Genomic DNA, 27612 nt, shown 5'->3' on the forward strand with positions numbered 1-27612 from the left:
TATGTTCAGTCGAACACATCTCTGTGCGTGTGATAATCTTTCACTTTCTTCCATTAATTTCAATGAGGACACCTTGCTGCCACTGATTGACTGCTTGAAGCAACCAATCATGGGCAATAACTGTCGGACCACCGTAGAAGAGGGCAGCTGCAGGACTCCAACTTTTACCTCCGCTAAGTCCTGACAAATGCAGATTAAAGTACTCACAAAGTAATCACTTTAATGTGCATTCTTCTTTTAGTCCCTGTACAATGCTGACTGAAGAAGAAATCAATGTACCTTAATATTCTGATAATTTAATTGTACATGAAATAAACAGATCAAATGCCTTGTATGACTACAACCACAAGTATTGTAGCTGGTGACAAGATGCAAATAAAATATATAGTAAGTTTAATTTTATTGTATTGCAATTATGTATTTATTCAGGAATATTTTGGATCACAGCCCAAAAGAAAACACACTGACCCTCACTCATCAAGCCCCTTTCCCTAATTCTCCTAATGGACTTTCAAGCCGTATGCCATCCTCGCATCCACTTGAAGGTGTGGATAAGACATTTTTGGAAACCTATGATAATATCAAGAAAGGAGGCTCCACGGATGATTCCAACCAGTACTACTGCGATAAGGTATACTTTATAAATGTATATAATGAACCATATTGTAGTCTGTCCTTCTTACTTAATTTTTAAACTGCATAAAAATATCTATGATTGGTGAACATTTTTAACTTTGATTGGCTTGGTATACAGACAGTTTAACGTTAAGCATACATTCACTCACTGGCCACTTTACTAGGCACACCTGTTCAATTACTTAATACAAATAGCTAATTAGCCAATCACACGGCAGCAACTCAATGCATTTAGGCATGTAGACGTGGTCAAGACAACTTGCTGAAGTTCAAACAGAGCATCAGAATAGGGAAGAAAGGGGATTTAAGTGACTTTGAACATGGCATTGTTGTTGGTGCCAGACAGGCTGGTCTGAGTATTTCAGAAACTGCTGATCTACTGGAATTTTCACGCACAACTACCTCTAGGGTTTACAGAAAATGGTCTGAAAAAGAGAAAATATCCACTGAGCGGCAGTTGTGTGGACAAAAATTCATTGTTGATGTCAGAGGAGAATGGGCAGACTGATTCGAGATGACAGAAAGGCAACAGTAATTCAAATAACTACAGCAGCAGAAGACCACACCGCGTGCCAGTCCTGTCAGCTAAGAACAGGAAACTGAGACTACAATTTGCACAGGCTCACCAAAATTGGACAATGGAAGACTGGAGGATCGTTGCCTGGTCTGATAAATCTCGATTCCAGCTATGACATTCAGATGGCAGGGTCAGACTTTGGTGTAAACAACATGAAAGCATGGATTCATCCTGCCTTGTATCAACGGTTCAGGCTGGTGGTGTAATGGCATGGGGCACATTTTCTTGGCACACTTTGGGCCCCTTAGTACCAATTGAGCATCGTTTAAACGCTACAGCCTACCTGAGTATTGTTGCTGACCAGCAGGATAATGCACCATGTCACAAAGGTCACACCCTCTCCAATTGATTTCTTGAACATGACAATGAGTTCACTGTACTCCAATAGCCTCCACAGTCACCAGATCTCAATCGTTTGGGATGTGGTGGAACGGGAGATTGGCATCATGGATGTGCAGCCGACAAATCTGCAGCAACTGCATAATGCCATCATGTCCATATAGACCAAAATCTCTGAGAAATGTTTCCAGCACCTTGTAGAAAGAATGCCATGAAGAATGAAGGCAGTTCTGAAGGCAAAAGGGGGTCCAACCCAGTACTAGCAAGGTGTACCTAATAAAGTGGCCAGTAAGTGTATTCTCTAATTTTACATGGAACTCATCCCCATTGATGCCCCATGTATTGTCTTTATATTCCATTAGGGACATCATGTGCCCCATCTATGATTGCAGGTACAGTGGAAAATGTAAAGCACAGAAACACCAGCTGTATCTTGTCTTCGAATTTTTACACCCCAAATGCATTATTTTACATTTATCAACATTAAACTGCAACTACCACATTCTCTGCCGTTCTTCTAATTTATTGTAATCATGAGACATTTTGGATTTTTTACACCCTGAATGTCTACCCTGCAGAACTTTGTATTATCTGCAGAAAGACATACCTTACCTTTGAGATCCTTTAAAATATAGCTATTAAAAGCATTCAAAAAGTACAGGCCCCCAGTACCAATCCCTGAGGTATCCCACTTGTAACAAGGACTTCTTCTGAATGTACACCATTAACTTTAACTTTCTGTCTCCTGTCACTTAACCGCTGTGTTATCCATTCAACTATTTTATCATCCAAACTCTGCAATTTATATACAAGGGACAGTGTCCAATGCCTTACTGAAATCTAGATATGCTTTGTCTATTGGTCCTCCCTGGTCTATTGGTGTAAATCATTAAAACATGTGCATTTGTGAGCATGTCAGTATAATGCCAATCATCTTTTTGTAAAGGCAAATGATATACAATGTGACAATTTGGCATTTTTTCTGACTTGTGGAGAAGACAGTAGAGTTTCTTTAATTTACTTTCCACCCATTTCAGTTTCATGTTTGCAATTAAAACCATGAATGACATTCTCAGATATTTTCTCCAATGAAACATGAGAATTAAATGTAATTAAAAAGGCCCTTTTGGGACTAAACTACCATAGGTCCTTGGTAACTGCATTAACAGTTAGCATTTTATGTGCACACACAGAATGAAGTTGGAAATGGAGAGCTGCTTTTGGTCCGTATCACACCAGATGAAGATGGGAAATTTGGATTCAACCTGAAGGTAAAGTTTCAATAGTCATATTAAATGTGAGTGGTTAAAATTATTTGTACTTCGATCAATCCAAGTATCTTCAGGGATTGTGATGTGTCAAAACGTGTTGGCCAAGCCAAAAAAACGTCAATAAGCATACACTTTTAGCTATTTGTTCTTGCTTGCACGTGTATTATTTTATTTTGTGTTAAATCTAATGTGGAGCTATTTCTATTAATTTACAGGGTGGTGTGGATCAGAAAATGCAATTAGTAGTATCTAGAATAACACCTGGATCACCTGTAAGTTTATTTTTTTGCACAAACAACTATAGCACACTGAGCACTTTAATAGTCCCAGGCCAGGACACGATACCAAGGGGAGCATCACATAACATTATATCCACGATACGTGGGTAGCAAGGTATCACATCATGTTCTGTCATGTTCAGGCACCTTGCATGCAAAAGCTTTCTGATTAATGAGGCGTCTCTCACCCCTCAAGTTCTCACTGTTCCAGAATTACCATATGCTCTACTCCACATGTGAAGAATAAGACCGCAGCGGCACAATCTGGATAGCAGTATAAATTAATTAAAGTAACATCTTATCACAGAGACAGACCGGGAGGCTTGCACTACAAAAAAACATGAACATAATGTGATTGTAATATTTACAGAAGTATCGGCAACGTGTCATTATTGCCATCTTAAAATGGCCCACTATTACACCAAGGAGCCTTGGACTTACTTTAGTAGACTGTGGTTTGATGATAAAAAAAATCAATTTCACATGGATTTAAGAATGTGGGCCAATACAGTATTTTGAAATGACAGAAATAAATTATGAACATTATTATATAAATATCTGTCTTTTTAACACATATAGTCTGCCCATTCCAGTATCTCAGAAAGGCATATTAAAAGAATAACTCGTATGTTCCATACTGTCTAACTTGACCCCTAACATTAGATGGTAAATACAACAGCTATTTGTTGTCCAATTACAAAAAATGTATTGTAATAAAAGTGAAATTTAATTAATCAATAAAAAGGAATGTTTGTCATTTAGTCCGTTTCTAGATTACCAATAAAACAGTTGACAAATATATTTATGTATTTCTTTGTTTGTTTATTTATATTAATAGGCTGATAAGTGCACTCCAAAACTTAATGAAGGCGATCAGATTGTGCTGATCAACGGCCGTGATATCTCAGAGCACACGCATGACCAAGTAGTGATGTTCATAAAAGCAAGTCGAGAGTCTCACACACGGGAACTTGCTCTGCTGGTTAGGCGTAAAGGTAATCTTTGTACTATAGTTAATTTTGTAATGGGCACTTGCTTATGTTGGCTATAAGGAGTTGAAGTCACACATGTGGAAGAAAGCCATGCATCAGGGAAATCAGGAATAGGGTAGTATATATTATGGACCAATAAAAGATGCTGTCACAGTATGTTATCCAGTTTGTTTGTTTGCCAAGTGTGTATGGAAAACGCCATTATTGTTCTATGTGGTCCTCATAATGCTTATGAGGGTAGTGACATCCCCTATAAAAAGTGTTACCGTATTTGCTCGATTATAAGACGAGGTTTTTTTCAGAGCAAATGCTCTGAAAAATACCCCTCGTCTTCTAATCGGGGTCGTCTTCTAATCAGACCTCAAATAGAGGTCTGATTAGGAGACTAAGATCCAGATCCCCCGCACCGCTGCAGGGGACCTGGATCCTCCTGTCTCATCCGACTCCCCCCCCCCCCTCATCATACACACACTTACCGGTGCTTCCTGCTGTGTTGCCGGGGCAGCGGGTTGACGTCTACGCGATCCGCGTAGACAACGTCCGCTGCAGCCGGAAGGAGGTGTGGCTAGCAGCGGGGGTTGTCTGCGTCCGTCGCATAGACCTTCCCCGACTGTCAGAGATCAGAGTTCCCCGCACCGGTGCGGGGAACTCTGATCTCTGACAGCCGGGGAAAGTATACGCGACGGACGCATACAAACCCCCGCTGCTAGCCACACCTCCTTCTGGCTGCAGCAGAAGGCGACGTCAACCCGCTGCCCCTGCTGGAAGCACCGGTAAGAGAGGGGGGAGAGCGGGGGAAGGGGGGGGAGAGAGTGTGTGTGTGTGTGTGTGTGTGTGTTAGTTAGTTAGTTAAATGGGGGTATAGGGTGTGTGTGTGTGTTAAATGGGGGCATAGGGCATTTCTGGAGTGGCGTTAAGGGGGCATTTAATAGAGCACTCTGCCTCCTGAAATGCCTTATACCTCCCTATATGCCACTCTGCCCCATAATATGCCTTTTAACCCCCTAAATGGCAGAGTGGCATATGGTGGTATAAGGCATTTCTGGAGGCAGAGTGCTCTATACAATGCCTTTTAACTCCCTTAATGCCACTCTGCCTCCTGAAATGCCTTATACCTCCCTATATGCCACTCTGCCCCATAATATGCATTTTAACCCCCTAAATGCCAGAATGGGATATAGGGGTATAAGGCATTTCTGGAGGCAGAGTGGCACATAGGGGGTCAAAAGGCATACCATGGGGCACAGTGGCATATAGAGGGTTAAAAGGCATATCATGGGCCACAGTGCCATATTGGAGTGGCAAGCCTGGGGGCAGATGTGCGTAACTGGGGGACAGGTTGGAAAATACAAGAAATAAAAACAAAAATCTTTTTCTCAATCATAGCTTTTATTAAAAAAAATAGTTTACATGAATTAACATTTACTGGTAAAACTTTTTTCCTTTGGGGTCGTCTTATATTCAGGCTTTTTCTTTTTTTCCTAAGTTAATATTCAGATTTTGGGGGGTCGTCTTATAATCAGGGTCGTCTTATAATCGAGCAAATACGGTACTTAGGAATCAGATTAGTTACTTCAACATTGGAGACAAACATGCTGGTCTCTAGTCTTGTACATAATGCTGTTTAGTGATTAAAATTCTATCTATTTGTAACTATTACAGTTGTCAAGCCACTTGGGGACACAAAGCCCGGAGATGAGACAGATTTGCAACTTTTCCCAGCTTTGATTCTTCCGACTTGCTCGGAATATGGTGACACATTGCAAGGATCGATGGAGCAACTTGCAAAAGGCTTGGAAACTGGGGTTGTGCTCATTCAGTTTGAGGTAGGCCTTAATATTGAATTACATTTCATAATTGCTTAAGCTGTAACCTTATATATTTGTAAACATATTAACAACGTTACTTCCTGGCCAGAGATAAAAGGTTTTAGTTTAATATATTCTATGGTCCATCAACTAATGTGCTATTTCGGCTAATTTATCATATCACCGTCTAAAGTCTCTTCCTTTACATGTCTTCTCATCTCTTTTCATAGTACAATAAGATTTTTTTTTACCAATAATTATTGTAAAGTTATTAATCAATTTGAAAAAAAAAATTTAATTGCACACATTTACTGTACATATGAATATGAACTACAATCACTTTAGTGTGTTTAATACATTTTTGTCTTTATATAATCTTTTTGAAAATATCCAAAATGCAAAACCCACCTAAGCTATATCCATTCTCTCCCATTCTAATTATGTATATATTCTAAGTATTTGTGATGGGTATTGCATGACTTGAATGAAGAGGCACATCACATTATGTGTAGAAACAGCTTTTAACTTCATGATGGGTATTTTTTTTTAAACTTATGCAACAAACTAGAAAACATCTCTCTCCAGAGTTGACACCTATTGGAAGGTCTTCTTATTAGCATCATCACCTTTAGAGTACATTTTTTGAGTAATCTTAAGACCTGTAAACAATTTAGCTTGACATGGATACACTCCACCAAGCACAGTCAAAGCTAATTTATTTTTGGTAGCTGTTTGGCTTTTCCTTTAAGCCTTTGGGCTTATTTGTTCTGACCTCATACAGAACAAATCAACTTGACATTTTGAGAAAATCCCCCTGTTGGTAGGATCTGCACATTCACTTCATAACCAACAGCCACAGAAATGCATTTTCTAGTGATTAAAAATCTGACAATGAAAAGATCTGGAAAACTACATTATTCGTCATTGTATATTAAGAATCTTTTCAACCCACAGGAAAATGATTATGAGTGTACTTAAGTGTCACGATGTGATGCTGAGGGCTACATTCAGAATATGAACATATTGAACATATGAACAAGCCATCATTAAAAATTATCACTACCATGTTTGGTAGAAGCGGTTATTACATTTTTATTGATATCGTAGGTGCTTATTTTGCTGATTGTATACTATATCACCCTTTTTGTTTGTATTTCAGCAACTTTATCGGAAAAAACCCGGGCTTGCTATTAGCTGTGCAAAAACGGGCCAAAATATGGACAAAAACAGATACAAAGATGTCCTGCCTTGTGAGTGTTTTCCATTTTTTTCAGTTCTCTTTTTGTTTATTTTTTAACATAGTGTGATACTATCCCAGGAATGGTGCTGGATACTAAAGACTATTACATAGTTTGTGGTGCTACATATTTCCACATTCCAGTACCATTCCTGGGATTCCATCACAGTATCATCTCTCTAAAATTATTATTGTCCTAATAACAGAAAACATTGCAACAGTATTGTTTAAAACATTTTATATGATAAAGAGTAGAATGCTAGAAAGTATAGAGTACACTATATGGAGAAGTAGATAAGGTATGAATGAGAAAACTGGTAGAACAAGCGATTGCACATGGACAAAGTAAAATTACATGGCGAAAACTACATTGTAGCACAAATTCATTTTGACTATTATGTACAAACGTTATAAACAGTGTGAGACTTTTGGCTGGTCTAACTATATGTATGTATGTGTGTATGCATGTATATATATATATATATATATATATATATATATATATATATATATATTATGATTTATCACCACTGGCCACATGTTCATTGTAGTATAACATTTATTATTGAATTAGATGCAATTGCCTTATCTCATGTATTCCCTTAAACCTAAACGGTAAATAATGCAGTGTGATTTCATTTGGCATGTTTATGATCTTTCAACAGATGTTAAATAGTTTTCTGTGGGTATAAAATATGTATTTTATTTACTTAAATGTGCATAAGACAGTTGGTCCCAAGAAATCTAGTATATCAAACACTGTATTTTAGGGCAAATCACAGGGAAAAAAAAGGATAGATAAGTATAGAAAAAAATTCCATCACAGAAAATATGAAACTGTTAAAACAATATTTAAAGGCTATTTACTTTAAATATTTACTAATAATTAACACATTTAATTTCCCTTCCATCCTATTTTTCCTCACCTTTTCCGATTCATCAACCAGACAGATGGTCAACATTTTCTATTCTCTTTTATTGTGTGCTTTGAACAAACTAGTTGAAGCAGCTGTCTCTTTCCTTAAAGGCACTAATTACACAAAAACCTTTTGTTACCATCGCCACATCTGTACAGATAATTGAAAACTCATCTAGATTTCCTTTTTCTGCAGATGATGCCACTCGGGTGGTGCTGGAGGGGAATGAAGACTACATCAATGCAAGCTATGTCAATGTAAGCCAATGTCAATTTTTTTTCTGTCATCTCAATGTTTTACCTTACACGTCTCCTGTGACACACCCAACAGCACCCTCACAAACTAAATTGAAGGTTGTGGTATACAATGACCATTATTATGCTTACATTATTAATGCAATTGCTTGCTTCATCTACTACGTAAAGCGATCTTGCACTTGGTTAATGTATTTAATACTAATATTAAAGAGAGATCCTAGACCCTTTTTTTGTGTGTGTGTGGGTCAACATTAAAAAGCATTTTGTAAGGAGCCTAAACAGCATACAAATCACTGCATGTGTGATTTCTTTCTATCTACTATAGTACTAAAAGTGTACTTAAGTATCCTCCCCGTACATGCACAATAGCACATGTCCACTTAACTCACACATATATATATATATAGATAGATATATATCTATATATATAGATATCTATCTATATATATATATATACAAGCTGAATTGTAGAATGACATGACATTTAAATATGCTATGGTGCCAGATTCTTTTGTCTCTTTGCTATTGGTACAAGAGATATTGATTCCCCCAAGTGACACTTTAACAAGACAGATATTATAAATGATGATTGCTGATGTTTATATGTTTGTATTTTTTTTTATTAATTTTTTTTACAGATGGAAATTCCTTCATCTAATATTGTAAACAAATATGTTGCCACTCAAGGACCTCTCCCTCACACCTGTGCACATTTCTGGCAGATGGTCTGGGACAACAAATTATCTTTGATCATCATGTTAACAACTCTTACAGAACGAGGAAGAGTATGTGCAAAAACTGCATTAATATTATAATTTGTGCCTCCCACTCTCCATATGTTTTAAAATTGTAATGGTGGGAATTTCTGCTTATTCAGCCAAAAGAAAATTTGTGAGGTCAGGCATTGACGTTGAAGAAGGGCTGGTTCCCAATCAGTGTTATTTATTTAAACATGTTCTGTGAGATCACGGCCAGGGATCTGTGCCGGCGACTCAAGTTCCTCATCATCAGGCTCGTCAAACCATATCTGTATGGAACAGGAAAGGGCTTTCCTCAACTTGGTGCCACAAAGTGTAAAGCATACAATTATCTAAAATGTATTTTTATGTTGTGGCATTAATATTTCCCTTCGCTAGAATTAAGGGACCAGCCCCAAATCGTGAAAAACAGAACCAGACCATTATGTACTCTGATAGGTAGCAGTCTACTGGTTTCCGCCAAACCCAGATTCATCCATCAGACTTTCTGTGAAACATGATTTATCACTCCAGAGATCACGCTTATATCCAATGGAGGTGTGCTTTACACCGCTTTGCCTGACTCTTGGCATTACGCATAGTGATCTTCAGCTTGTGTTCAGCTGCTCGGCCATGGTAACCCATTTTATGAAGCTTGCTTTCAGAGGCAGTTTTGAACTCTGTAGTGAGTGATCCTACAAAGGACAGGCAATTTATTGTGCCACACGTGACAGCACTTGGCAGCCCCAGTCTGTGAGTGTATGTGGTCTACCACTTCGTAGCTGAGCTGTTTATTACTCCTAGATGCTTCCACTTTACAATAATAGCACTTACAGTGGACTGGGGAAGATCTAGAAGGGCAGAAATTTCACAAACTGAAAGGTGGCATTCTATGTGCCACATTTAAAGTCACTGGGCTCTTCAGTACCACCTCAAGTAAATAATTAGGAGGGGCATCCACGTACTTTTGGTTATATAGGTTATATGTGTATGTATGTATGTATGTATATTCATTGCCTGTCTGCTTAGCCTTGATGATGCGTGGGAAGTGATTGTCTTGCCTGATACACCCATTAGCCAGTCAGGGCCTCTACTGTACTATAAAATACTATAGTATTTTCTAAATGCCCATTTTCTCTTCCGACAGACGAAATGCCAGCAGTACTGGCCTGATCCTCCAGACGTGTTGGAATATGGGAATTTTCGGGTAAAATGCCTCTCAGAAGATTGTACGATAGCTTTTGTCTTTAGAGAAATGATCATTTCAAATGCTGAGGTAAGTGCTAATGCAAAAGATGTGTTAGAACTAATTTTGGAACTTTAAACAGTTTCCTGAATAATGTAACAGTTGGTCCCCACGTATAATGAAATCTTGCATTCCCTTGGTACACACCATACATTTATATGTATGCAATAATTCCCAGTGGCCTAACAGACATGTTGTCATCCCATCTTTCTGTTAGTCCACAAGGGTTTGCAATGTCTAATATATATTTACTAAAAAGATATTATTCAGTGGACAAAAAGGACAATTTTTGACCTTTAAAATTACAGTAAAGCTTATATTGAAAAGTAATGGCATATAAACCAGTCTATTCTCTAATTTTCTAATGAGGCCTATTAAATATATAACAATATATAATTCTCTGAACAGGTAATAATGACATCGATAATTCATAATGTGTAAAATATATTCACGGGGCTTTTCTATGTTTTTCTGTAGTCTTGAGTACCGTATTTGCTCGATTATAAGACAAGTTTTTTTTCCAGAGCAAATGCTCTGAAAAATACCCCTTGTCTTATATTCAAGGTCTTCTTCTAATCAGACCTATTCATAGTGTGGGTTGGAAAAAAGTATGTAAACCCCTAGGCTAATCACTTCAGCAAAAGCTAATTGGAGTCAGGAGTTTGCAAACCTGGAGACTAATCAATGAAATGAGATTGAAGGTGTGTTTTAGAGTTACTCCGACATTAAAGAAAAAAACAACACATTTTTAGTTTGCTATGCTTAAGAAGCATTTGCTCATGTGAACCAAGCCTCACAAAAAGGAAATCTCAGAAGACCTACAATCAAGAATTGTTGATTTGCATAAAGCTGGAAAGGATTACAAAGTAATCTCAAAGTTTAGATATTCATCAGTATACAGTTAGACAAATTGTTTATAAATGGAAACGATTAAGTACTGTGGCTTCCTAGATGTGCTCAGTGAGTTGAAAAGAACCCTAGATGTGCTCAGTGAGGTGAGTAACAGCTAAAGGCTTGAAGAAATAATTGGAACTGGTAAACCTCTCTCTTCATGAGACAACCGTATGCAAATCATTGAACATGCATGGAATTCATGGCAGGTTGCCGCTGCTCTCCAATTTAACATCGCTGTTCACCTGAAGAAAATACCCCTTTTGGAGTGTCCCAGTCAGAGCCCAGATCATAACCCATTAGAGATGCTGTGGAATGACCTCAAGAGATCTGTTCACCCCAGACATTCTAAGAACATCCTCCTACAGACATTATATTCTGGTGCTCAGCATCAATAGCTGGCTCACTTCATGACGGAGGAGTGAAACAGAGGTCTCGGGCTCTCCATATTTTGGGCCGATTAAAAAGATTTAACCAGTCAGTCATCAACCTGGCCGCTTGCATCCCAGTTGTGGCATGCCAGTTTTAGCACAATTTCCCATTTCCACCCCATACTTTACAAAGTTTTACCACAGTTGAGTTTTCAGGTCTGTGTTTATTGACACAGATATTTTTTTATGTGAAATGAATCATGTTTACATTTGGACATTGACAATATGAAATCTTTTCAGACAGGTGAAGAGCTTACTGTATCACATTTGCAATATGTTGCGTGGCCGGATCATGGAGTACCAGATGATTCATCTGATTTCCTGGAGTTTGTAACTTGTGTGAGGCAAAAGAGGCTGGATAATCAACCTGTCCTTGTTCACTGCAGGTAAATTATCTAAAAATTAGAATATAGCAGAATAATTTTACTCTGGGTGGGTTCTCTGCACATGTCTGTGTATGTAAATATGTACAGTCATGTGAAAAACACACATGGTTTTACATATAAGAACATTATAACAATCATGTTCCTTAGCGGGTCTAAAAATTAGCCAAATACAACCTCTAATGAACAAAAATCCATGATATATTACACGTCATGAGTTAGTCAACAAAAATAAAAGCAAAATGGAGAACCCATGTGTAAAAATCTAAGTACGCTTTATGATTCAAAAATATGGTTCAATAAAACCACCTTTAGCAACAATAAGTAATTCTTTTCTGTATGACTATCAGTCTCTCACATCATTTTGGAGGAATTTGGGCCTATTCTTCTTTACATGAGAAATTCTTCGAATAGCAAAACTCTTACCCGTATGGGCAGTTTACTGCAAGACCTCAAACGGGTAAAGCCACTCCGGTTCCCCTCCGGCGCCATATCAAAGAATGTGAGCAGTTTATGCAGCACACTCGAAAATGAAAATGACATAAAGACGCCAATACGTCTATTAAAACCATAAAGCTTTATTGTTCTTTTATACATTATTATTATTTATTATTATTATTTATTATTATACATCCATAAGAACAAGACAGAGAATCCGTGACTTACACGTTTTGCCCATATGGGCTTAATCATAGACAAATGATTCTTCCATTCTTCTTTACAACGTTGCTTCAGTTGATTGAGGTTTGCAGGCATTTGTTTATGCACAGTTCTCACCACAGGTCCCACCACAGCATTTCAATCATGTTGAGGTCTGGACTTTGACTCGGCCATATCAACACCTTGATTCTTTTCTTTTTCTTTGCAATTTTTCTGAGCATTGCATGGTCTGATCTTGAGGTGAATTTGCTGGGATGTCCACTCCTGGAAAGGTTGTCAACTGTCTTGAATGTTTTCCACTTTTGAATAATCTTTCTCACTGTAGAATGATGGACTTGAGCTTGTTTGGAAATTACCTTATAACCCTTCCCAGATTGATGGGCAGCAACAATTGCTGATGTCTTTTCTCCCTAGCATTGTGTTAACACAAACAAATGGCTCATTTATAGACGTGGTCAGACTTGCTGATGATCAATTAATCAAGATCATTTGATTAGCAGAACCTGTCTCCTAATTAATATCTTAATTATGATGGAAGCAGTAAGGGTGTACTTATTTGGCTTTTTTTTTCTTGAATAAATCATGACATTGTATAATTTGTCATGTGTTGTTGTTCATCTGGGGTTGTAACTACCTAAATTTTAAGGAACAGATGATTGTTATTATGTCCTGAAATGTAAAACCATAGAATTCAAACAGGATGTACTTTCTTTTTTCACACGAATGTACATATACATTTTTTACTTGAATGTTGATGGGTTTTCATAAGTGATTGTGGAACTGTTTGATAAATAACACAGAACTGTTCATTTATAGTGCTGGAATTGGTCGAACAGGTGTTCTTATAACCATGGAAACAGCCATGTGTCTGATCGAACAAAATCAACCAGTTTATCCTCTGGACATTGTGAGGCAAATGCGAGACCAACGAGCTATGATGGTTCAGACATCGGTATGTTCCAGAAACTTACCATACTTGTGTGTGTAATATATGCACCCATAGCTTATGCTGATTTTTTTCTAGTTACATGGCCTACATTCCTTTTTCTAACGAATAGATTAATGTAATTTGATCATTGTACGAATAAGGTCCTCATTGACTAAAACATTGCCTTAATTGTGATGTTAGTACTTGCATATCCCTTGGTTGTATGGTTGGTGGTCACCAGCATGATCTGATTTTCTGAATTATTTTTTTCAAATTTCCCAAATAGTGTGTTATCTTTTAAAAAAGCACATTTTGATAAATATTGCTTCCTTTTACAGTGCATGTGACTGAAGTTTGTTCATTTTAATAGTTTATTAATATACTTTTCCTCATGATAAAAAGCGTATGCAAAGAACATTGTTTAAGAAGCGTTACCTAAACTGAATGTTTTAGTTGGTATCACCTTGTACTACTTTTCCTTCTTTATACTACTTCCACAGAGCCAGTATAAGTTTGTTTGCGAAGCTATCCTCCGAGTTTATAAAGATCGATTAGTTCAACCACTACTTTGCAGCTGATGGCGTCAAGCTCCGTAGACTGAACCGGTCTTCCACAGAATAATATGAGAATTTTTTAAACGTCCACAACGCAGAGATGAGCACATCGGTGGCACTTTAAATTTCTGTAAACGATTTTAAACTATGTACATATGGATGTGTATATATTGTGTTATGTATATGTGTCTAGAGATGTGTATAAAATCATTTTGCACATATTGTACACACAATAAGAATCACAGAAACACTACGTGATACCTTATTTTGCCTTAGACAAGACTTCCTTGGGAATAATATAATGTTTCACGTTTCATGTTTCAGTAGTATCGAGAATGTTCACTATATTTTTAGAATGTATGTCTTAGTAAAAACCAGGACAACACAGACATATAAATATATCACATATTCATTATATTTTTTCAAAAAGTGTGCCAAGAAATAACATATCTTAAAAATAAATTAGACACTTGTACACTTGGAAGTACATATTTTAACTTTTTTAATTATGCGTTGCTTAAAATCAAATGAAGTCATGTATAGAAAAATGTTGATAGCACAAACTTCGGTACAGCAATAGCTTGCGTCACATTTCCTTTGTCTCTAACTGAATATACAAGAAACACAATTGAGCAAATTAGTCCATGTATTAATTGACATGAGATTTGATGTATGCCAGTAACAATTGTTACATAAACCTTCTTGTCGGCATTCTCACTGGGATTGATAAAAGGCTAACAACATTTATTAGTTGAATCTCACAACTGATTAGTTAATACAGATTCTGGGTGCTTCTAGGTCACCAAAATCTAATCGCAAAATAGTAAGAGAAAGAACTTTTGATACATAATTTGTAAGATGTGCGCTAAATTTACAAAGAAGCTAATACTTAATCACCAACTTACATCTTTAAAAGAACAACGAGGCACTTCTTTATTTAATATTTAAATAGTAATGATATTACATGTATTTAATTTTAGCGGCAACATGTTGTTAGACTTACCAAAGAAGCATTTTTTTTTATACTTTCCACATTGATGTAGAAAAGAAGCAGAAATACGATGGTCAAGAAATCAAAACAAATGTCACGTTCATATTTAATATGCTGTGGAAAACTATGTGAAGTGTTTTTATTTAAATTGAAACGAATACATTCATTGTTTTTGGTTCTGACACGTTCCAACAATATGATGGAAATATGTGCTTCAAGACTTATATGCAGACCATTTAAAATCTTGTTTAAAAACTCATTGAATCCAGGTCTCAACTGCTGTTTTTATGCCTTATAACCATATCATAATTCACTGGCTAGTCAATTGCCTTTAATTGTGCATACTCACCAAGTGTCTTGGCTGTAAAATCAACGGAGGTTTGTGCTGTTGCAGACTTCCATTGCAGCTGCCACATGGCCGGCTTGGGATCTTCTTGGGGTATGGCGGATAGAAGGTCCAATCTACTAAGGCCATTCACACCCCTTTCCTGACTCTAACCCATACCCTCAACCGTTGACGGCACCGATCTCTGTGTTATAAGAAGAAGCAACTTCATTTGCAGCTAATATTCTACAGTAATCATGGCAATTATGTAAAATTCTAAATCACTGGAATGTAAACATTGTGATGCTGCTTTCATAAAAATACATTTAATGTTCAGTATTAGGCCGAGTATAACAGGTTACGTCACCAGAAATATCTTATGTTTCTATATTATCACACTGGAAAGGTTTTACAGTATAATAATCTGAATTTTGATTTCAGGACGCTTTTACAAATAGGGACAAGCTTTAACATCAGGCCGGCAAAATACATTTTTACGCAATACAAAAAACAAACTAGATTTCATTTTCTTTTCCTTTGCTAAATATAATTCTAGGTCTGTAGTAAAAGAGACTGTATCACTCTAGACTGACAAAGATTCATCTACATTACTTGACTTATAAAAAAATAATTGTGACTAGAATCAGATGAAAACACCAAAACAGCTGGCACAATTTGGACTTTGGCAGGAATTTTTTATAAGCAGATAAAAATGAGTATTCACTTACTAACATATAAAACATGGGAGTAAAACTGAGTGAGAGGTTATAACATTAGGAAAGGTATCTGCTTTTTTTTTTAAAAAGATTTAAATTTGCTATATAAAAAAGAAAGAAAAGGAAAGAAGGATTAAAAATGAAATGGAAGAGCTAAAAAGAAAGAACAGAAGAAAAGGGAGAGAGATAAAGAATAAAAAGAGAAAGGCAGAGGGAGAAATAGATGAAAAGTTAAAGAAAAAATGCATGTCCTGTATGTATAAAATTTACAAAATGTTTACAAATGTTTTGGACAGAGGAGTTTTAAAGATAAAATATTTAAAAATATAGATTATTGGCCAAAAATATACTATTTATAAATGAGACACAATTTACAAATAAGAAACAACTACTGTAGATAGTCCTTGTCTAAGGGATCTGAAAAGTGACCATATTTTCTCTTAATCCTCTGTCCACTTCAAACTTCACACACGAAATTCCAAGTATTATTTCCTAATTGTGTTTTTTTTAATTCCTCTAGTTGGAAATATACCTTCTGGTAAATAGTTGCTTCTTTAAAAGATTTACCAAAGTGATTTACTGATATAGGAAAATGTATAGAAAATGTTGCCACACGTGTAAATCTTGACTTTTCTTTTTATCCCATGCCAGCTAAAGAAGTATTTTTTAATAGTACTGAAGCATGTAAAAACTTCAAGGTTGTCTTTGATGCTTCTACCAGGGCAAAACAAAGAAAATTGTTTCCGTCCTTAACCAGCTTTTTTGATTTCTCATCGTTATTTAGGCAGGTTATTGAAAGCTGGTCTCTGAGTCCTTTAGAGTTTGACGGCAGTATAGGTACCCCTCAAGAAACAACCTTAGGGTTCACGTTAAAGGTTGTGACTAAGATGGTAATTCATTATTGTTTGCGCACAACTCTGTACGTTTTATACGACTGCATTTATTGTACTTCTTCAAAGCACTAAGTACATCTGTTAGTGCTATATAAATACATGCATATTCAAAAAGCATTTCCTTCTCTAGACTGCAGCCTCCCTGCTCATCATTTTCCCTATTTGGCTGATTTCAGCCCTTTTTTTATTTCTTCAACACCATGTTGTTATAGCTTCTGGACAGTAGTATAGTAAGTGCGGTAATGAAAAGGTACCATAGATCACCACAATGTACTACCTAATTAATGATCACTAATATATATATATATACATATTGGTAAATCTTTGATAAATATGATGATCTAGGTACATTATGAGATGTAATAAAGATTACCTATATCCAGTAGTACTGGATGTACCTAAAATACGTGTTGCAGTTAAAATAGAAACGTGGCTCTTCTTAGATGACTTTCTTTTGTTGATTTTGTATTATTTAATGAGTTAGACTAAGCTTAAGTTTACATAACACAGGGATGATTCGCATCTGTACTACCATTCAGCCATGACCTTGACCTTCGTTGTCATGAATGTAGCACGCTGTACAATGTCATGTGGGTTAAATGATTGTACCAAAGGTACGTAAGAAATGTATGTATGAATAGAATTCGCCTTTTTTAAGTCACTCAGCTGGAAACCATCTTTTTTTCCTTTACTTGACCAGGATATATTTCAGACCTGCTAATGTTGGTAAGTACAATTAGTCACAAGTGTTGTTTTCCTGTACCATGTGTCAGGCATGGATTAAGCACATATTATAATGGTGCAATCCATGTGAGCTGGGCTGATACATGGCCAGCTCAGCATGAGTTACAAGAGAACCTCAAGATTGACCCTATGTAAGATGGAAATTCAGGTTTAGTTAATGCACCTCTATATGTGACCTAATGGCCCCTCACCTAAATTTATTGCCACTTGTGCAGCTGATCCATCTTTGCTGGATACACAAAGGACAGGTGTCAGCCACATGCATTTGATTTGTTTGCCATTTGCCACTGGCCTTAATTTTTATTGATTTTTATCCCCTGGTCTTTTCCTTTTTGTTGATTTACGTGAAGAACAAAGCAATAAAGAGCTCCCCTTTGTGGTGCTCAAATTCATGAGTTTATCTGCTGTCAGAGATTCTTGTTCTATTCTCACATGCCAATATTGTCAACCTCCCTACAATGTTCTCCCATCAGACCAAAGTTTTTTGTTTTCTTCTTCAAATGGCATTAAACATTATCACAAATATGGATGAAATATTCAAAATATAAGTGATGGTTTTCACATTTTTTTATATCACATCGACCACTGCCAATAGTTATCTGCTTATTCCCCATGGCTTTACATCATCTGTAAGTGATCTTGCTATTCGATCATCCTTTTACGTACCAAACTTTAGAAATAATGAATTGAGTTTGAATGTGCTTCATATGTCACCAGTGCCTAAAGTGTTAATGTGCCACCGGCCTGCTTTATTATATACTTGGTTCATAAGAAAATTGGTAAAAACTCTTTAATGTAAACGTAGACTTTCCGTTGTCATGCAGAGAAATGTAATTATCATTTTCCTGTTACAGGCAATAAGCTTTGACTTGATGAAAAGACTTTCAACTGGTATCAGGAGATGTATTTCATAATAACATTATGTTAATAGATTGGGAATTGACATTACTGTCATATTGGTTTTTCCTATTGGAAGCTAATGTAAAGGTTAATACTTTACTGCTTATCTTTTGACAACATTTTTTAACATTTTGTTAAGTGAAACTGTACATTGTGGCCAAAACGCATTATCGTCAACAACGCATTATTAGTACGTCCTTTTTTTTTTTTACATATATTGAACACTGAATTGTAAATTGGTGTAATATTTGCAGAGTTAATTTATACTTGTTCCCTCTGAAATTTAATTTTCTTCTGATTTATTTTATAGTTCTAAATATTGATTCTGATGTGTAATTTTTTGGGTATTACTACAGTATTGGACATAGAAGCTGCAATTGATTGACATTTACACCAGTGGTCTGAAGCTGCTAATAAACTATTTGTCATATTAACAGAGAGATGTGTCTGTATTATTGCAATTACAGTCTACTTGAATTTTTATATTTAACTTTTATGATGAATAAAATTTAATATAAAATAAATATATTTATAAAAAAATAATAACTTTTCAATCCTTTAAACAATATACACACATGTCATTCAGAAATTCCAAAAACAGATCTTCATCCTTTCTTTCCACTTTCCAGCAAATGCGATCAAGGTGTGATTCAAAAAGCTCATTGAGACTGCCTGTTTTCTTCAAAATGTATATTTTGCCGTCCAGCAATGGCCATTCAATCACTTGCATGTTTATTCCTGTCACTGGATCCACATCATTTTCTTGATGGTTCACTGTAAAATGGCCGTAACCATGGGCGTAGGAACCCCTAAAAATCTGGGAGAAAATATGGCCTTTAATAAAATATGCAGATTAAAATAAAGTAAATGACACAAAACCTTTACTTTTCCTCTCACTGATTTCTGGGCCTAGAAAGTTTTGTGACTACAAATTCAGGACTCAGGATAATTAAAAATGAAATAGTTCTACTTATTCTAGGGATGCACCAAAATGAAAATTCTGGACCAAAACATTCACTTAGCCAAAACCGAAAATGACCCCCCACCTTTAAAAATAATAATAAAAACTCACATTTTTTATAAAAGTAGGTAACACACCACAATTGGACAAAAAAAAATAGCAATATGACTTGGCATGATAGGAGTGTGATTGCTAACAGCAACCACACTTCTATCATACCCAGGCAGCCAGTACATGCTGGTACAGGGTGGCTGTAAGTGATGTGCAGAACCCCATATTGCTGGCAGCATCAATACACAAGGGGGGCAGCTAGCTAGGTTTCAGCATGTACTGGCTGACTTGGCATGATAGGAGTGTGATTGCTAACAGCAATCACAGTCCCATCATGCCTAGGTTCCAGCACCTACACATCCAACCAGTAAATGCTGGAACCTAGGCATGATGGGACTGTGATTACTGTTAGCAATCACACTCCTATCATGCCAAGTCAGCTAGTACATGCTGGTACAGGGTGGCTGTAAGTGATGTGCAGACCCCATACTGCTGGCAGCATCAATAGACAAGGGGGGCAGCTAGCTAGGTTTTCAGCATGTACTGGCTGACTTGGCATGATAGGAGTGTGGTTGCTAACAGCAATCACAGTCCCATCATGCCTATGTTCCAGCACTTACACATCCATGCTATCACACACACAATCATTCATTCATATACTCATTCATTCACAGATTCATTCCCACAATCATGCATACTCATTCAAAGACCCCCCCACCCCCTTACCTGCACTGCAGCTCCTCGATGCCGCTCACAGACTTCAGCAGAGGGCGCGGCCTCCCTCTGCGTTCTCTGGTACTGCGCAGAGGAAGCAGGATGTGATGTGATGTCATGTGAACTCTGCTGGGTTCCGCTTCCTCTGTGCAGTACAGAAGACCCTCCCACAGGTAAGTAGCAGAGCTCGAGGTGCGGACCGCGTAAGATCTATTGGGGGGGGTTCCTATGGCCCTGGGGGGGATTTCTTCATTATCTGTCCCCCCCGCATGAGTTACTGGGGGGGGATCTGCCCCCCCCCCGGTTCCTACGCCCATGGCCGTAACCAATGGCATTTAGATTTCCATAGGCAGGCCGTTCGTCGTAATGAGTCACTGAACCTGTTAAGCATTCACACTGATTGATTGCTATAAGAGTGTTTCTGTTAAGGCACATAAAAATATCGACAATCAGAGCCTTGCTCCACACTGAAAACCCAAGGCCCGTTATTTTTACGTGCACGGGTTCTGTTGTTTTTTAAATCTGCATTGCTATCTTCAGTGTCCGTCGACCAGTAAATCTTGCCTCATCAATTTGGATGGGGTTAACATCTGTGCCAACCATCTTACCTCGTGCACGATGAAAAACTATGGCTCCACACACCTGTCGGCACATATTAAACCAGTAGGTTACAGTACTTCTAGATTTTCCTGTAAGAGTCACAAAAAAACACTGGTTCAAAAATTGTGCAGTAATGCAGGTTGCGGTGTAATTTGCCGTTTATATCCCTATAATTGAAAAATGTGTTTTCTTTTCGTACAGAATGTGACGTTTGGCTCCCTTTAGGGCCCTATCGAAGTACATGTCTGGATTCCCTGACTGAACTGAACTTCTTGTGCTTAGACAGAATGCACAGCAGTTTAGCAGTAGAGCACAGATTACTGGTAGACTGTGTGCTGTCCTCTGTACTGTTCTCATATTTATTTAACTGTCCACCATATTATCGGTTCTTCCATCACCATGTTGTTTCTATGTATGGTTGTTTTGCTGCCATCTGCTGGCCAGAATTTGTATGCTGCACGCCTCTGCTCTTGTTAATAAAGCTTTCCTTTTCTGGGCGTGTTTTCAGGAGCCTGGGTCCATGTCACTTCCTGCAACCCTTCAGTTTTGAGGGATCTGCTTGCTGTGTGACTGGATGTTCATCACTGGGCTCGTAAGGCATCAGTTTTTTGACCAGCAGTTAGCCTCAGGAAAGATATCAACAGACAACACCAAGGTCATTTCAGTATTAAATCATTGTTTGTGTTTGACTTGGGTCAAATAAACCCACATTGATTCAAATCACCGTGTCTACGTGTATCCGTCTAACCTGAGCTTTTGCCGGTCCTGTCTGCTCCATTGTTTGGACACGAAGGTAGGAAAGTCACACAGCCACTACCAGTTACACCTTCATTATCCTTCATGTGGGGACAGAACAGACTGCACGCTAAAGTAGCATTACCCACACCCTACTAGGAGCCCGCTGAAGGAGACTACCCCCACTACCAGGCCCGGACTGGGACAAAAAATAGGCCCGGGCATTTAAGCCTGAGCAGCCCATATTTATTTATTTATTGTTAAAGCCCACCCTTCATGTACCATCTTTGCATTTAATCATTCACACAAATCATTAACACATTCATTAATGCAGTCTCACAAATCATTCAAGCAATTCATCCACACATGAATTCATTAATTGTCATATGCATTCACACAATTCATCCACACATTTATTCATTCATTCTCATACGCATTCACATTACCCCCTCTCATCATCTTATCTGCCCCTTCTCACTATGTTCCCCCTTTTCACTATGTAACCCCCTTCCCCACTTCTCAATATGTACCGCCTCTATCTATCCCCTCTCCCCCTTTCTCACTACCTAACCCCCCTCTGCCCCTTCTCACTGCAGCCCCTTCCCTCACCCTATTTACCTTGTTGCCAGAGCAAGCAGCAACTGCGACCGCGCCTGTGGCAGGGCAGGATTGACTTAGGGGCTGATGGAGCTGCAGCTCCAGGCTCCTACCTTAAAATAGGCCCAGTCAGGACCGGACTGACTGGGCCTATATGGCCGCATTAAGGCAGAGCCCCTTAAGCCCGCCGCAACTGCAACCGGGTCCGCCACTCTAAGGCAGAGCCGGCCTTAGGTGTTCTGGCGCCCTGTGCGGACTATTCCTCTGGTGCCCCCCCATCCCAAAAAAAGAAAGGAATAAAAACTTGTAACAAAACTCCCCCTTCTCACTATCTATCCCCCTGTATCACTATCTACCACCTCTGCCTCTTCTCACTGTTATCATTATATACTGAGGCAGACATTGACGGTGGTACAGCATAATACTTATCACTATATACTGAGGCAGAAATTGACGGTGGTACAGCGTAATCCCTATCACTATGCATTGAGCCAGACATTGACAATAGTGCAGCATAACCCCAATCACTATATACTACGCCAAACATTGTTGTGGTGTAGGCCTACCACTTCATTGTCTGGCTTAGTAGTAGGGATGCACCGAAACGAATTCTGGACTGAAACCGAAAATGCAGCATTTACCTGTCCGAAACCGAATATGACCTCCCAACACCATAAAAAAACCCCTTTTATTTAAAGTAAGTAACACACCAAAATAGGACAAAACAATTAAAAAACAATATTATATGTATATATATATATGATTGTTAACAGCAATCACATTCCTATCATGCCCAGGCATACCCAGATTCCAGGATGTACTCGCAGACTTGGCATGATAGGAGTATGATTGCCCTATCTACCCCTTCTCACTCCCTTCTGCCCCATCTACCCCTTCTCACTCCCTTCTCCCCTATCTACCCCCTTTCCCCCTATCTACCCCCTTTCCCCTGTCTCACGCCCTTCTCCCTATCTACCCCCTCCTAACTATCTACCCTCTCCCTCTTTGAAGTTCACTTACCTTTCAGGAGTCCTGCGGTGAGGGTGCAAGGCCTCTGCCTCCCAGCTCTGCCACTGTATGGAACAGTATAGAGTGACGGGAGTTATGATGTACTTTTAGAGCATAATTAGATCATGAAAAAGACATTGGAAATGGTACAGCATAACACCCATCACTCTCACACACTTACCAATCCACACATATATACCAATCCACACATATATACCAATCCACACCTATACCAATCCACACCTATATACCAATCCACACGTATATACCAATCCACACGTATATACCAATCCACACGTATATACCAATCCACACGTATATACCAATCCACACGTATACCAATCCACACGTATATACCAATCCACACATATATACCAATCCACACATATATACCAATCCACACATACACCAATCCACACATATATACCAATCCACACATATATACCAATCCACACATATATACCAATCCACACATATATACTAATCCACTCTCACTGAATATTTTCCTACCTTTCCTCTTTTCTCCTTACAGCTCCTTTTCCTCCTCTTCGCTCCTCTTCTTCAGTTCTTCTGTCTTCTCTGTCTTCTTCCGGTTCAGAGGGCACGGACAGCGGTGGGCGCGGCTTCAGTGTTGTGCGCCGGGATCTAACAACAAACCCCGGCGCACAGCAGCTGTTGCCGTGCGGATCACAAGGGAGCGGTATCGGAGGTCTTTAGCAGACCTCCGGCTCCCTTGAGTGATTTTAAGCTGGGTTGAACCCGGCTTAAAATCACTCAAGGGAACCGGAGGTCTGTTAAAGACCTCCGATACCGCTCCCTTGCGAGCCTGCTCCTCCAGCGGCGGACATTACTGTCCGTCTCTGGAGGGGTGCCGGGTGCCGCAAGTTGGCACCCGCTGATGAGCGGCACCCGGTGCGGACCGCCCCCTAGAGTGTGACGCCCTGTGCGGTCGCACACCCCAAAGGCCGGTCCTGCTCTAAGGGGCCGGGAAGCCCCCACCAGGGCCGGCCTTAGGGGTTTGCGGCCGCACAGGGTTTAAATTAAAACATCGGGGGTTTTTTTCAACTTTATTTAACATCCTCCATGTTAAATAAAGTTAAAAAAACTTTATTTAACATGGAGGATGTTAAATAAAGTTAAAAAAACCCCGATGTTTTAATTTAAACCCTGTGCGGCTGCAGACCCGTAAGGCCGGCCTTGGTGGGGACTTCCCGGCCCCTTAGAGTGGCGGACCCGGTCGCAGTTGCGGCGGGCTTAAGGGGCAGGTGCCCCTTATGCCCTGCGTTAATGCGGCCGTAGGTAGGATAGGGGCCTGGAGCTGCAGCTCCATCAGCCCCTAAGTCAATGCGGCCCTGCCGTGGCCCGGCCCACCGGGCAAACGCCCGGTGTGCCCGATGGCCAGTCCGGGCCTGCCCACTACCATAATCGAGGCTACTGCATTGCTGGGGGCCCCCTATCAAGTAATATAAGGCAGTGCAAATGAAAATGGATGACAATACGGTGGCTGAGAGAACGCATGATTAGGGGGTGCGGGTTATGTTACAAGTCTAGGGAAAGAGCATATGACAGAGTAGGGGATCTGAAAGCTGACTAGGGTTATTACATGGGCACTAGGTATATGTCAGGGGCAAGGGATATGATAGGAGACAAGGAATCTGACAGGGTGGGAATATGACATGAGGGAGATGTAATGGTGGCGTTAAACCAAGACGAGAGACGAGCAGTTTCATAAAAAAAAATGGGGAAACATAAATGATGGGAATAATAAAAAAGAGAGAAACGTAGTAATGCAAGTTTAATAAAAAAAAAAAAAAGAAATGAGGGAAAAAGTAAATTGTGGGGATTAATAGAATTGTAGGAGAATTCAAATTTTTTGGCTAAAAAGCTTAGTTAAAGTTAGTTATATATATAATATTTTTTAAAGTGGATGAGGTCTTTAATTGAACCAACTCCTCAAATTTACATAGATGCATCAGGAGGTCAGGTGCTGTAGCTTCGGGTTCAAACGCTGTCCAAATCAAATACCGTATTTGCTCGATTATAAGACGACCCCCCAACATCTGAATATTAATTTAGGAAAAAAGAAAAAGCCTGAATATTAGACTACCCTATAGGAAAAGTTTTACTAGTAAATATTAATTCATGTAAACTATTTTTTCTTAATAATTTTTATTTAATAAAAGCTATGATTGAGAAAAATATATATTTTTTTATTTCCTTTTATTTGTCAACCTGCCCCCCTCCAGTTATGCACATCTGCCCCCAGGCTTGCCACTCTGCCTCCAGAACTGTCTTATACCCTCCTATATGCCACTGTGCCCCATGATATGCCTTTTAACCCCCTATATGCCCCTCTGCCCCATGATATGCCTTATACCCCTATATGCCACTCTGGCATATAGGGGTTAAAAGGCATATCATGGGGCTGAGTGGCATATAGGGGGGTTAAAATGCATTTCTGGAGGTATATATATATATTACTGCTAACAGCAATCACACTCCTATCAAGCCAAGGCACATGCTGGAACCTGGGGATGATAGTAGTGGGATTACAGCCTCCCTATGCCATGCTACCACCACCACCCCCCTTACACATCCATGCTATCACACACACACTCATTCACAAACATTTAAATACACATTCATTCCATTAATCACACATACTTCACACATTAATCACAAAAACCCTCCCCCACCCCCTTACCTGAATTGCAGATCTCTCCCTCGAAGACTTCTGCAGGGGCCCTGCTGTGCAAGCAACTTCTCTGGCCCCCTATCAATTATACCCCGTTTTAAGAGAATTTCAAATGGAAAACATAACGCCCAATACATGATGGCCAAGAATAAAAATGGATTCACTCAGTGTACAAACATGAATCCACTAAATATAATGTGAGTTCTTATTCAGACACTAGAAGGAGCCCTTGCATAGCAATTTATATTTACAGTTGGATTTATGAAAGGGCTTGAAAACACATTTATTATGAGACAGCGATTGTGTTAAGAACAGAAAGGGCTATTTAGACAGAATAAAAAGATGTGAAATCATGATATACCGTATTTGCTCGATTATAAGACGACCCTAATTATAAGACGACCCCCCAAAATCTGAATATTAATTTAGGAAAAAAAGAAAAAGCCTGAATATAAGACGACCCTATAGGAAAAAAGTTTTACCAGTAAATGTTAATTCATGTAAACTATTAAATTTTTTAATAAAAGCTATGATTGAGAAAAATATTTTTTTGTTTTTATTTCCTTGTATTTTCCAACCCAGTTACGCACATCTGCCCCCAGGCTTGCCACTCCAATATGGCACTGTGGCCCATGATATGCCTTTTAACCCTCTATATGCCACTGTGCCCCATGATATGCCTTTTAACCCCCTATGTGCCACTCTGCCTCCAGAAATGCCTTATACCCCTATATGCCACTCTGGCATTTAGGGGGTTAAAAGGCATATTATGGGGCAGAGTGGCATATAGGGAGGTATAAGGCATTTCAGGAGGCAGAGTGGCATTCAGGGGGTTAAAAGGCATTTCATAGAGCACTCTGCCTCTAGAAATGCCCTATCCCCCCATTTAACACCCCCCCACACACACACTTACCGGGGCTTCCAATTTCCTGCTGTATACCGGGGCAGCAGTCTTCCTTCTGTCTCCCCCCCATTTAACACTCCCCCCTCACCCCACACACACTTACCGGTGCTTCCAATTTCCTGCTGTATACCGGGGCAGCAGTCTTCCTTCTGTCTCCCGCTGCAGCCAGAAGGAGGTGTGGCTAGCAGCGGGGGTTGTCTGCATCCATCGCACAGACCTTCCCCGGCTGTCAGAGATCAGAGTTCCCCGCACCGATGGACGCAGACAACCCCCGCTGCTAGCCACACCTCCTTCCGGCTGCAGCGTAAGTTGTCTACGCGGATCACGTGGACGTCAACCCGCTGCCCTGGTATACAGCAGGAAATTGGAAGCACCGGTAAGTGTGTGTGGTGTGGGGGGGGGTGTTAAATGGGGGGTGGGAGAGACAGAAGGATCCAGGTCCCCTGCAGTGGTGCGGGGGATCTGGATCTTAGTCTCTTAGTCAGACCTCTATTTGAGGTCTGATTATAAGACGACCCCGATTAGAAGACGAGGGGCATTTGCTCTGAAAAAAACCTCGTCTTATAATCGAGCAAATACGGTAGTTAAATTTTTTTAACACTAGATTCATTTAGGTAAAGGATGGTTTGTCTTAGT

The 27612-nt window shown here is 39.1% G+C and overlaps 1 protein-coding gene across 2 annotated transcripts in view; it reads left to right on the forward strand.

The window, feature by feature from the left end:
- LOC149302589 (tyrosine-protein phosphatase non-receptor type 3-like) overlaps positions 1–14166 on the forward strand; it is a 49131-nt gene extending 34965 nt beyond the window's left edge. For both annotated transcript variants that reach the window (XM_089482247.1, XM_089482248.1), the window contains 12 exons: positions 430–631; positions 2746–2823; positions 3039–3095; positions 3940–4096; positions 5756–5919; positions 7061–7151; positions 8251–8312; positions 8951–9097; positions 10197–10325; positions 11858–12003; positions 13477–13612; positions 14089–14166. In XM_089482247.1, the coding sequence (XP_089338373.1) occupies positions 430–631; positions 2746–2823; positions 3039–3095; positions 3940–4096; positions 5756–5919; positions 7061–7151; positions 8251–8312; positions 8951–9097; positions 10197–10325; positions 11858–12003; positions 13477–13612; positions 14089–14166 (1447 nt within the window). The remainder of the gene's footprint in view (positions 1–429; positions 632–2745; positions 2824–3038; positions 3096–3939; positions 4097–5755; positions 5920–7060; positions 7152–8250; positions 8313–8950; positions 9098–10196; positions 10326–11857; positions 12004–13476; positions 13613–14088) is intronic.
- The last annotated feature ends 13446 nt before the right edge of the window (positions 14167–27612 follow it).

Source organism: Sceloporus occidentalis, unplaced genomic scaffold (genome assembly GCF_023333645.1).
Source record: "Sceloporus occidentalis isolate IW3139 unplaced genomic scaffold, rSceOcc1.0.p SCAF_18, whole genome shotgun sequence".
NCBI classification, from domain to species: Eukaryota; Metazoa; Chordata; class Lepidosauria; order Squamata; family Phrynosomatidae; genus Sceloporus; species Sceloporus occidentalis.